Genomic DNA, 14,035 nt, shown 5'->3' with positions numbered 1-14,035 from the left:
TTCTAGAGAAAAAATATGTGATGTTTATTTTCGCCAAACACAGTTATTCGCAAAATCTACGATGATAAAACGCCAGCGCAAATTTGGCGGATTTGCGATAATTTTTGATCGAGTAATAGAGACCACAGGCCACTAAATCAAGTGTAAGTAAGCGATCAAAGCATTGTAAAAAAGGTTCAGGTAGAAGAGGGAGCAAGAAATCCAAGAGGAAGCAAGAAATCCAAATAGGCATCAAAGAGACCTAAAGTAGTCCGGGAGCCAAATGCCTATTTTTACCTTAACCTTGCAATGTTGTATTAAAGTTTTTTTTTCTGTTGATTTTGGTAGCCCAGGACCTATATTTTCAGAAACTGCTTGATGACCTGTTGTCACCCTTGAGCAATTTGAGATATTCAAGATGGCGTCCAAGATGGCCGCCATTATATATGAATGACCATAGGTCTCGTCAGGGAGTTTTTCCCAAATGTACGTGATGATGACGTGCACCATTAACAGGACGTAACATCTATTTTAAAATGCGTTTCCAAAGTGAATGCATGAGGACAACCCATTTGTGTCGTATATCACTGGAAACGCCCGATTCCCCTGATTCTGCAGGATGTTAAATCGGGCATTTTATTTCTTTAAATAAATCATAAGCGTCGCATTTGCTCCTAGCTCTGTTCACCATCCCAAATGGCAATATTGCCAATTGGGCCGGACAATCACGAAAAACCCCAAATATTATACATTTCTTCCTGAATAATTCTTTCAGAGACCATTCTCCCCTGAAAGACAGTTGCTTACGCTACACAGAAATCAAAAAAAAACGAGGGTCAACCATTGAACTTTTGAGATATGTTGAATTTTGCACAAATCAGCGAAAAACGCACCAACTGGCACTGGACGGCATTTCAACACGGGGCCGACGCACATCCCAAGTTCAGTGTACACATACGTCGGCAACAACAGTATATATGCGTAGTTTCTTGTTAGACGCCTATTGAGTAGCGCTCTAGGTTTCGGAAACTCCATAAAAACATGTCTTACTGACATACTGTGAGGACCGAGAAATCAATGATTTTAGGAACTACTGTGAGGGGGGGGGGGGCGCATGAATAAAAAAAAATCCCTAATGAGACCATAGCTCGCAAACTATTCATCCTAGGAAGATTATTTTTGTTCTATATCTAGGTTTTATGGGTCAACCTATCCATTAGAACCAATTGTTAAACTGAATATGTATTACATCATTGTCAATTACAAGATGGCTGCCAAAATGGTAGGAAACTTCCACTTCACAAGTTCCACTTCACAAGTTCGCCCCCTGTACATTGTGTAGTGCATTGATGTACAGGGGGCAAAGTGGTGAAGTGATAGAAATGCTAGAGTTACTTACTTTCGATCCCTTATATACGGGACCTTTGCGGAATCGTTCTCCTTCTTCTTCTTTGACCCTTCATGGATATTTTTATAATCGTTTAATCCCTTACTGACCCTTGATTCAATGACCTGTCTTGAGATTATCACGTTGCAGCGATTGGTTAATTTTAAAATCAATGAAATAACCCATGATTCCAGTAGCAGAGATTTATTATCGTATATGGCCGAGGAAGAACCAAGTGGAGCTCATGATTGGTCATTTTTATGAAACCACTGCCTCAATCAGAATAGTGTGGATACTTGGCGGGTTTTGAAGCTGAGGAACGACCCGAGTAGTGCAAATGATCTTGGTACTAGTAGCAAAAGTTCTCCGCCTAATTGTTATTTTACACCATCAAAAATAACTGATCCGTGACTTAAATATATCTATATGGTGCTTTTGGTATATACGTATGGGATCAGAGTTGTCAAACTGCTGTGGAAACGCAACAGAGTACCCAGCGGAAGCTCAGCGCCAACGGTACGTCGTCAGCGCCCTCCAGCGAAATTGCAAAAAAGCATTAACAAAGCAATTATTTACCTCATCAATGATGTTAAATTGAAAATGTTTATATAAAAAACTAAATTCCACCTACCTACAACGCATATGGTGAATACAATGGCATAAGCAGTGATGAAGAGTGCCCGGATGTGCGGAACGTCAAAGGGGTTCATCCATCCACCACCCGGAAAATCCACATCCATGCCGTACTCAGAACAATTCGAAATAACCACTGAAGTGTTGAGCGTCGCGTTAAAGACCACGCAAGATCTAGTATGAGGAGACAAAGTTTCTTCTCCCGAAGTATTTAAAATAATATTCCTTACGTCGCCCATTTTTTATTACACGTATCCAAAATTTAAAAAAATACCACAACACAATAGATTAGAAATCCAACACAAAACCCTAACTGATTCAGAAAAACACACTTGTTCGTAGCTTGGTTGGTGAAATTTCAAACATGTGCTTGGATGACTATTGGGGTAACTCTTATCCTTTGGTGATTCTGAATAACACTCTTCCCGTCACCGACCACTGAAATGAATATAAATCTTCACCGACTACGAAATGCTCGAATCCGTCAGTGACTGTCCGCACTAATGATGAAAAGACCCGTATCCGTCGCTGAGTATTAAAAACACGTATCCGTCCCTGACTTTAAGGCACGCCTTGATCACGTTTGTTCTTTAAATCATATCCGTTGCTGATTGTGAAATTCTCACGAAATCTGGCCGAAGCTAATCAGTATACTGCAGGCGATATTATCCGTGGCTGGGACTATTACTAATTAGCGAATCCGTCTCGAATTAATCACATATTACAATGGCCTAGTTGTTAATACTACTTGCTATCACATTGTTGGGCACGGCTTCGTTCCCATGATTGTATTTCTGGATGATAAATCCGAAAAAGGATCATGAAGCCTTCATGATAATTATAAATGAAAAATCTCACGTCTCCACTGCAATGAGCACATCAGTTTATAAAATCTTTGAATCGTAATTTACCAGATCCGCTTTGTGAAATCAGGTAATCGAAAATGCACAACAAGAGTGGCATCTCACTTTTCCACTGGACGAAATCCGCTCTAAAAGCTGGCACCCGTATAGATGAGATCTTAGAATAGTCGTAAGCCGTTTCGTGAAAGTCCGAATATCAACAGTGCACGGCTAGATCAAAGAAAATGATGTCGGCAATCCGCTGTCGAAAGAGAAAGGCAGAACCAATTATAACTTTGAAATATTGTATGATAATAAGCTTTGTGAAATCTGCATCGAGCGATGGGAGACTTAATCGATTCTTAAGGTCTGAAATCTGCGCAAAAAAGGCTTGCTTTGTACTTACCGATTCGTTTATTAAAAGGTAAACTGAACACGACAGTGCAGTTTCCCCTTAACTATAAATTAATGTCAATGTCATTAGTGCAGTCATTTTAAATTTTCATTCCCTAAAATCGGTGATCGATCAAATAATGTCGTTTCACATTGCCTTGTCATCAGCAATTCATTTGTTAATGTAAATTGAACCGTTGACGTATTTTATTGTCATTATACTTGTTTGATACAATGTAATTTGTCCACATTATCATTTGTAACTAGAAACAATTTGTACCCCATGGCTACTAATGCACGTTGTGCCACATCCAAGGCAGTCTGTGTCCTTCGTGATTTTGCATTTCTCTCTGTGAGGTGAATAAACTTTAATTTAGTAAGTAAACTAAACTGTTGAAGAAGCGATCTAGACAAACCTTAATGAATGCATTTATCCATCACTCTAAATCAAACCAATTAGATGAGTTCATTAACGTAACAAGCGTAGATTTTCAGCGAATTTCCACTGGCGGCTTTTGCGAAGTCTGCCCATTTGAGTTTACATTTAGTTTCGTAGGAGACCTTTATAGTAAAGTTGGATATAAACAAAAAAAACACAACATATCTTTGTATTAATTAGAAATTCGTTTATTAAGAAGTTAACAGTGACACCTGAAGAATCATTATAAACGGAATTCGGATGCAACCCCCCCCCCCCCCTTAACTCTATCAGACCAATGCATTCGCGAACCAGTGTAGATTTTCAGAGAATTTCGACTCGCGGCTCTCCGAAGACTGCACACTTCGAATTGAGTCTGCATCTAGTTTGATAGGAAGCCTTCATGAATTGTGTGTAATCAGCGCAGAAATAACTTTGTAATTAGCAATTGATTGATGATTGGTAAACTGAAACATTGGAAGAATCAATCTAGGCTGAACTCGGATGCATTACCCCTTTGCTCTATCACATCAATTTGTTAAGTGTAGATTTTCAGAGAACAACCTCGAGTCTGCATCTGATTTGATAGGATACTTTAATAGATCCAACGATTCGCTAATGTCTTTAATCAGCGCAAAAAAATCCTTTGCAATTAGGAATTCGTTTCTTTAAGCGGTAAGCTGAACTCGGGTGCATTTTCCCCTTTACATAAAACTAAGACTTTGCAACCAGTTTTCGTTTCAGTGGCTTTGCAAAATCTCCACTAAGCGTAAAAGGAAGCTTAATCGATCTAACAGGCAATAATCAACGCTGAAAAATTTAGCATTTCTTTGTAATTATGAATCGGTTTATCACACTGTAAACGGAACTTGGGTGCATTTTCCGGCCCTGACGATACATCAAAACCATTAAGTACCCAATGTGGACACTCTGCAAATTTTCGTTCAAGTGATTTTGTCGATAAGAACTATACAGTATTTCACTTAATGTGGCCTTGGTCACTTTCATCAACTCGCAAGCATTTCAACATAATCTGTTATATTTTACTTCAATCGTTTCTAAGCTACGTTTCTTTCTTGTGCAATATCGTTGCCAAGACATTGTCCCATGGCCAGAGGGCTTCATTAAAACTGTAGTCTGTGGTATCATATCGTAATAAATCCACCTGTTTTGTCTAATTATCTCCAAATCCGTTTTCAATTTCTTGAATGAATAATTACACGTACATGCATGGCGTCCTTCGTTTTTCCTGAGGTCATGTTGAAGTCACGCGCAATATGTAGAATCAAGAAAACTCTTAGTGATCTACATGTATAACAAACAAAATGGTTCTCGGGTGTGGTGATCAGGACGGGGGCGGGGGGAGCGATTATTGGTCGTTAAAGTTGAAAGGAATGAGGAGTACCGGTCCTGCACAGTAAACGGGTTTTGGATAGATGATAGATAGAAGAACAACAATTATTTCGCCAGGCAAAACAAACAGCGTGGCCAAACCCACAAAAGTCATTGTCAATTTTGATTGATAAGGACTGCCACGTTGTCCTTGGCTCTTACGCACTAACTACCGTAGTTCGAAAGTGTAGAAATCGTATCATCACGTCAGATGATATAAATCGGCGCCTAACGCGGCTGTTAATTTTTAAAAATCTAATTCATGCATAGAAGTATCCTGATCGTACGTGGCCTGGCTAGAAAATTAGTGTTTTGCAAACTCACTGGCCAGCACTGAAAAGTTCCTTCGTAAATGTTATATCCGCACCGTTTTTTGCCCTGGAGAACAAACTACTGGTCGGAGTTTGTTTTTGTTTAATCCGTGCTGCAAAAACGAACGGGATTTCGTAATTTCAGTTACCATGGGAACGAAATTTTAATAGAGTGGGTATTTGTTTACGCTGACGTACAGCTTTGAGTTTAGGCATATTCCGCTCTGTACGGTTTATTTCTCTTCAGGTTATTATCTTCCGTGTCCGTTTACTAGTCAATAAGTAGAACGAAGTATATCCTATCCAGTGGACACCAAAATTACAACTGGGATTTGTTTAAAACTTTTTTATTTCTGCACGGAGCAAGTTTGGGATTGAAGTTATTGAGATCCCCACTAAAAATTAAACTCTATGGAAATCCAAACAGTAGTTTTCGCTCCAGAGCCCCAACCAATGCGGACATAAAATTGACGAATGGACTAAATGATAAACATTTGAAGGCTGTAGTCTATTCTCCGAATGCAATGGCATGTACGATACCGCCCAATCTTTGCCAATAAAATTGCCTCGAAACATGCATTTACGGAAAACATAATTCATCGATAATAATCCAATAACATGAATAACGTGAAACGACCTTGAAAATGTCGAACTGATTAGCGATGGATAGCTGTAGGGGCTTGAAGCCTCGGTCCGAGTTTGATATGATTAAAGAATAACCTTACAACCCAGTTAACTTAATATCCGTATTGATTGAATGTTGAAAATGTTGAATATGATCGACGCTGATTTTGCAGATAAGATAACGTCAAGAGAATGAAAAGCTTGACATAAGTTACGCATGAAAAAAAAGTATGATAAATTTTAATTTTTCTTCATATTTCAAAAGCACCTGAATCGGCTTGTATACATGATTTTTTTTCGTTTAAATATATGAATTCGATGAGATGAAAGTTTAATCTATTTTATAAAGTGAGGGTTTTTTTCAAATCTCAATTTCACGACTCAACATCGCACAGAGAAGTGCCTAGGTTCAGTTTTCCCCAGATATACACCCGTAAAAATTTATTTTGCAAGTTTGTAAAAGTTATTGCCTTATGAGATTTTACAGAGACCCTTTTTTCAGGTCATTTCACTCGATGTGCACTTTCTCCCTTTTTGTGAAACATGCTTAACAGAGGAATTTTGCGATAGAGCCTCTTCCCAGGGATGTTTTTACGATGCTATATTATTCACTCTAGTGCGCTGAAGTTATAAATCGATCCAATAAAAGCTGGGTGTGGCTTTTGAAACGTCTGGAAATTTTCATGCGAATTATTGGAGCATTACGTTTACAGGCCTCTTAGAAACAAATTCTAACAATTCAGGTCCTCCCAAGATTGGGCTTAGTATTCCGTGAGCCTAATTCCTGAACTGATAGTCGAGCATTACACTTGTGTGTCAGCTCTCCGACAATGAGCGGGTGTGATCAAACGATGGACAGAGCGCGATATTACCAACAGTGGTCAAACTCAATACATTGTATTTATAAACTTGTTATTTTTCAGCCATTTTAAAATTCTAAAAAGCCATTTGTTAGAGAAATACATTTGTAGGCAAACTGTCTAGCTTCCAAAAGCATCGCAGGAATTTTTTTTTAAGGACTGGGCAATTATACAGCTGATTTGCTTATCTGAAGATTATAAGACAAAGATCTCGATAATTTGTACCGCTCCAAAAGCCGTTTTAGAGCTGAACGAATAGTTTTATCTTCAAGGGGCTGAAAACATCATGAGCAACTTTTGCAGAAAAACAGATCGGTTGTTTTATCGAGTGTAATTTGGAGATAATTAACTGCATTAAATGTCTTGCAACAGTCTCACACTTCAAGACATAATTAACATACATGTATATCGCGGATGTATACGTGTGTATTCTTTCAATGGCATGTTACTACACTCTAGGAAATAAGGGTTTTTGAGGTTTTGAAAAGCCCAACACAGATTTACACACACTGTCCTAGAATTTGTTCAGGGAAATGAAAAAATTGAGGTTTTTCTGAAAAGCCTTTTAGGGTTTTTTACTTCTCTACGCCGGGTGCATATTGTTGGGTAAAAAAACCCTTAAACGTCTTTCAAAATCTCAAAACCCCTTATTTTTAAGAATAAGCTAAAATGCTGAACGCGATTTTAATAAAAACATTAATCTCATCATCACGAGATCAAAAGGGTTGATCGGTGTATGAAAGAAGCAATTATTCGTTCCTTACGAACACAGTCGAGGCTGATGGCTGCTGCTACTGCTGCTGCTGCTGATTATTATAGCGGGCACCAAACTAAGAATACAAATTCAAATTCAAAGCAGTTTATTGAGCCAGATGAATACTACATTCATCATACGAATTAAATTTCTCCCAGCGTTTGATCGGCGAGGCGAGCAATGTCTCAGCCGTGGTAACCCGATAAGAGCCAGTCTCGAAGCAGTGTTTTGATGAATGATGTCAGCAAAGTTGTATGCCCACTCGTTTGAAATCCATCTTGGATACTGAGAAATTATCACAATGGTAAGGGCTGACCGCTGCAGGCATTCGTCTTGTTTTTCATAAACTTCTCTAGTTTCTCCAATGTATGGGGTGTACCAAAATACTGGATCCCTGACACTGGATGAGGCATGCTGTATTCCACACTTTTAGTTACTGAATTGCACCCCTTATGTCCTCTGGCCATTCATGCCTTATGTTTACAGCACTCTGGCTCACAATGTCTGTGTTTGTACATATTGGCTTGAACCTTTTCCCTTGATTTTGGTCTTTGAGATGTTATAATTGTATTTATTGCAATTATTTCTTACTTTGCATATTATATGCTTTGTCAAATTGTTTTCTTTCACTCCTGAGGAACACTCAATAAGGATCGAAAACTTGAGTAAAAAAAATCAAGTTGGTCATGACGTCCTTTTTCTAAAGTCACTTTATTCTGATCAACACGGCATCCATCATAACCATTCGAATGTGTGACATGCATTTAAGTTGGTCACGTTCAGAAATATAAATTATTAACTAGAAAAGGTAAGGTTGTGGCCATGCCCAACGCATTCCACCTAATATCACGCATTTCTACAACATGTGATCTAATATTTCCAAACATGTATCTCGTTTCCGTCTTATTCCAGGGATATACATGAAAGGCAATCTTGTATTCGTTTCAAAACGTCACGCACAAGCCCAGGGTCGAAAATATTGTCGGATGTTCAAAAACCTTCACTATACAAATAGTGGATGTTTTGGAGCCTCGTCCGCCATGACATTTCTTCGTCCAGCAAAATTCCATATTGGACGACCTTAAACATCCACTATTTGCTATATTATGCAACCAAATGTCTTGGCAAAGAAATCAATTCAAAGGAAAATAATGAAACAATTTGTTTTTAATGAAATATACAAAATGTAAACAGCATTGAAATTTATGATACAAAATTATGAAGTGAAGTGAAGTGGCAGCCATCTTGCTTTTGAATTGATGGCAAATTTGTTTCTTAAACGTAACTACCGACGACCATCCAAGATCATTTGTAAACTTCATTTTGATAGGATTAAAACCTTTTAGGATCCGTTACGACATTTTTTTGGATCCGTTATTGCTTTTTTGGATCCGATACGATGTGATGACTTGAAATCACATGATGTGAATCGAGTTACGCTATTGGCCAAGAACATTTGGTAGCATAATATTGGAGACTGAAGACTGAAGAGGGTCATTGTTGTCCAATACCTGGATGAACATCGTATCTAGGACATTTCAGACGGCAGAGGTTGTAATGTTAAAGCGCCCTTGAAATTTATTGTTTGAAAATTTCTGTACAAATAAAGCGAGTTCCCATTTACTCACAAGAGCTGCCATCTTAAACGTGGCATAATCTCTCGTCGAATTTACGATTTGCAAGCATGTTAGGTGTATTACTCTGCCTACCGATTCACTCTCCCGGCTTTACGGTGGCTAGGAATGGCGTTAACTGAGAGCTGTTCTTCCCCAAACTGCCTTGCCCTCGTCACAGTTTACAAGGTCGCATTAATGAAATACGTGGAAGGTTCTGCAAACAAATCCTAGCCGAAAGACTTAATCAAAACGTTTAATCTTGTTTCATTAACCTCTTCAAATACCTTAAATGTCGATTTATTTCCTTCCAAAATGACCCGCTGTTGATTTATTTACTTTATCTGCTCAAATTCCTCACGGTGATGTTATTTATGGGGATGAAATCAATGTAAAGCCGTAAATAAATCCGAGGATAATGTTGACAACCTGCTGTGATGCGGTAAATGTCGCCCCCCCCCCTTACCACCTCTACCACCACCACCACCTCCGCCACCAATCGACACTCGTATTTTTTCTAGGATCATCAGTACACGACATTGCCCAGTACCTTAATCTTCAGGACTGAAATCATCAGGGGTTCACAACAATGTGCAAGAAATAGTTACAGGTAACTTTCAGAAAAAAACGATGAATCAGTGAAGATATGACACTACTTTTTATTCCTGTCGACAGAAATTTGATATGCAGAAACGGCTACTCACTCACAATTCGAACCCCTAGTGTGTGTGTGTGGGGTACATGATTAACATTGACAACTGCATACAAAATTGAGGATGGATGTTGCCCCTTCGAGAAAAAAAATTGTTTCCTATCAGTCTACGTCCTTCTCGGCATTCTGATCGGAAGTGATTTTACGGTGCCCGTAAAGCATTGAGGAGCATTATTCAAAACGTTGCTCCTTTTCTCCTGAGTTTCTCGTTCATTTGCACAAGGAACAAGCTTTGCTGGAGTACAATTTCTTGCCTAAGGCATTGATTTCCTAATAATCCCAATTCAAACCTATTTGAAGCCTAATCCTTTCCACCTGATATCCACAGATTGAGCCAATTTATAAAAGCTAATTGCAGGGATGTCCACCTTGATTCGAAAAGTTGGCAAGTCGTGGAACCATAATCATGTCCCTCTCGGCTAAATGGTCATCAAAGTGTTATTGCTTAGTAATCATGGCCAATTACATGTGTACTCGAAATAATATTCTCAGATTGCTACAAGGCATAAAACCAATAAGCAAAGCCAAGCTGAGATTGCACACTAATTCGTATACCGGACACCCAAAAAGCAATTCCTGACACAAGTAGGAGGCTTTTTTCAACTTATTAACGGTTTCTCTAACGTTTTCCTGATTTATCTGACACTTCTCCGACTTTTATCAGACTTTGTCTAAAAGGTCGGATTTCCAGAAACCTGTGAAGAAAAATAGTAGGGCTTCCCAATATAGGCCATTAAAGATCAAAGGCCTTAGTTGAATGGAGTTAATGAGATGTGATGCAAACACCCAGAGTAACCCTGAACTGAGGTGTGAATACAAATTAGCTCATCTCCTTGGACACATTGCTTGTCACACATGGGTGCATCTGGGTTGGCCCACTCCATGTTCAAGCAAGGGAGACTTTTACAAAAATGGGCCTAACTTGATAAAGCATAAGAAACAAAGCCTTATGAATTCAAGAATTTTTGATAATTTACAGTATTTACAATGACATGTATAATACAGACTAGTACGTATGTGTATATTGAATACCATTGGTAATATAGTTGTTTTTATATTAAACTGCTTAAATTTTTCGCCGTTCTAAAATCTATTTGCAAAATAGGAATCCGAAAGTACATGTATGTTGCATAGAGTTGAACAAGTGCAGCAGAAAAAGTACATTTAACAGATCCTTACAGTACTATCGTACTTGGCGGTGTATATAGGAGGCCTCACATATTGCATTGGCTGCCAAATCTAATGATTATGCAATAATGTATGGCTCGTATAGTTCGAATTTGTTGGTGCCTTCTGAAAAATCTCAAAACTAAAACACTCACACAAAAAAATCAGGTTTTACATTTAAAATGCGATTTTCACAAATTACACTAATGCGATTTTCTAAAAATGCCTAAATAATAGTTAATAATAGAACATTTTTTTCAAGGTATTTTGTGCCTAAGTGTTAACAGTTGTGTAAAATAACTTCTTCATGACCAATTGTTTATAACTCAGTGTTGTCTTTGTTTCTTACCATTTATAGAATGAGGCCTATTTTTGTAAAAGTCTCCCTGCTTGAACATGGAGTGGGCCAACCCAGATGAACCCATGTGTGACATGAACAGGGTCCAAGGAAATGAGCTATATTACTATTCACACCTAGGGTCACGCTGGGCATCACACCTCAGTAACCCCACTTAACAATGCCTTTGATATTTAATGGCCTTTTTTGGGAAGCCCTCTCGAAATCCGACATTTTAGACAAAGTCGGAGAAAAGTCGGACAATGTCGAAGAAATCAGGAAAAAGTTGGAGAAAGCGTTGATAGGTCGGAAAAAGCCTCCTACTAGTGTGAGTGTCTACACAATTTTTGAGCCTCTAATTTACAAATTGTGGACCAGTCAAAAAATTATATCTGGAAAAGCTCGAAAATCAATGTTGCATTGCGTTTACATAGTATATCGCCTTTAATCTGCAAAAAAAACTCCTGCTTTAATGTTGCACAGCTAAGAGATGGGCGCTAAGAAGATTGCTGAAATTTATGCACATATATCAGAAAATTATGATATGAATAATCTCGTGTAAATTTCAGCATGGGGCTATTGTACATGTAATCTTTTACACGACCATGAACTTGTAATACACGTCCGAATCAATTGTTTTTGTCCTGATTTTCGTAATGGGTAGATCACATGGATTATCAAAAACCTGATCACCAAGTATGGTTCCCCTTTTTTATGATGATTATAACTTTTAATAGCCCAATATATACGTGAATTTACTCCAGCATCTGAACGCTCGTCTCATTTCTTGAGAAGAAAGTCTCCTGGCAATGAACAGTACAATGAACTCGGTCAATCGGACGACTGGTGATCACTGATAACAATTCGAACGGAAAACTTCAATCATGGAGCGATAACTGAGGCATGTTACACTGCGTTCTCGTGATGAAATAGGTATGTGCTAGCAAGAGATAAAAGGTACGTGGCAGTGTTATCGATCAAAACATATTTGTTTTGAATAAAACTCAACCAGTTGATGCTATTGCCAGGAGAATGTCCCTTTTTCCGTTCCTGAAAACTACACAGTCCATTGTTCTATCGCAAGAAGAGTTTTAGCATCAATATTCTTCAAGTTTTTGTTGGTACACTACAAGATTTAGGATGGAGTCTTACTTCACTAAATACTTCATTACAAGTGGTTTCTGAACTTCTGTAAATTTTTTGAATGTTTTTCGAGCCTACACAAATATTCACCCTGTAGAGTTGTTTGTTATTATTAGTGAAAAGTAACATTTTTGAGTAATGCAAAAGTGATGAACAGTTTGGAGAGAGCTTTGACGGAACCACGACATCCTGTTTCAGAGGTAAGGGGACACAAACCCTTACGCTGAAATATTCCGAATATAATGCATAATACAGTCTGACAATAGGCTGGATCTTGCTGCACAACTGTTCTCTCCTGTTTCTGGAACAACTACGGAAAAATACAAATTTGCTAATTTTGCGCCGTGATGACGGAGTATTGTAATGTCGAAAACTGGAGTGACCCATCCCTGACGGGTATTCGAAAAATCTGGATCACTGGACTGCTAGATTTACTGGATTGTGACTCATGGATCACCACCGCCTGAATGGATTGGCCAATTCCCAAATCCCTAACGTTTCCCACCATGTGATTCAAGTGCACAGACTGGCACTGCCAATATGGGTTCCTCAGTCTCAGACCCTTCACCAGAGAAATCGCTGCATGGGCTATTACCGGCGGTTCTACATGAACTACAAGCTGACAGACGGTTGTGTTGTAGCTGCAAAACTTCCTAAGTCAATATTTGAATGATTATGTACTTTAGTCGGAGTACATTTGATTAGTAGACAGTTGTGATAACGACAGCATGAGGCTGGGTATTGCACATGTGCGGTAGGCCTACCGGTATGCTACACTACTGTACAGCATGGAGTGCCGGCTACAGCAGCTGTGGCTGTGCATAAGATGTCGATACAAAGGCCTACATTGTACTCTTTAGACATGTTTGAACGCCTCTGCTCAGAGCAAGTTGTTGATTTTGTATGTAAATGTAGTGTAATATAAATATGCATTTATATAACGCACGGTCCAGGTCGTAATGATCTGCTCACATGCGCTTTACATCATTGACTCATATGCCCGGGTGAAAAGCACAGTCTTCAGTTGTCTCCTAAAAATGGGAAGAGCAACCAATCTATATACAGATGAATATCATATCCCATTTCCCGAGCGATCCCCAATCCAGGTGGTGGTTATCCATGAGTCACAATCAAGTGAATCCAGCAGTCCAGCGATCCAGTTTTTTCGAATACCAATTACTGACGGTCATCACTAAAACGGTTGAGAACTACATGTACTAATACTTTGATGGCTGTCGTTGAAGTCTGATTGGATAAGGTCATAAATGGTCAACAGCCTTCAGGTGAGCCCTTCCAGGAAGATAAGATAAGACATGATTAACTCTGTTCTTGAGTATCACCTCGTGTAATTTCAGAACCGCTTTTATACGAGACAGGCTCATATAAGATGAAAGACCCGCGGCAAGGGAAGGACGTGTCATAAATAGCTTGCTACGTCCGTTAGGCATGTTAGGTCTTTGTAAAAGCTAT

At 38.8% G+C, this 14,035-nt stretch overlaps 1 protein-coding gene across 1 annotated transcript in view; it reads right to left on the bottom strand.

Annotated features, from left to right (window-relative positions):
• LOC135486534 (trissin receptor-like) overlaps positions 1–14,035 on the bottom strand; it is a 120,946-nt gene that overhangs the window by 76,370 nt on the left and 30,541 nt on the right. Inside the window, exon 2 of the mRNA XM_064769387.1 lies at positions 1,998–3,103. Coding sequence (XP_064625457.1) covers positions 1,998–2,238 — 241 coding nt within the window. The 5' untranslated portion in view covers positions 2,239–3,103. The remainder of the gene's footprint in view (positions 1–1,997; positions 3,104–14,035) is intronic.

The sequence above is a fragment of the Lineus longissimus genome, chromosome 4, assembly GCF_910592395.1.
Source record: "Lineus longissimus chromosome 4, tnLinLong1.2, whole genome shotgun sequence".
In the NCBI taxonomy this organism is placed as follows: Eukaryota; Metazoa; Nemertea; class Pilidiophora; order Heteronemertea; family Lineidae; genus Lineus; species Lineus longissimus.
Note: the sequence above shows the minus strand (reverse complement) of the source record. Positions and strands in the feature narration are given on the sequence as shown.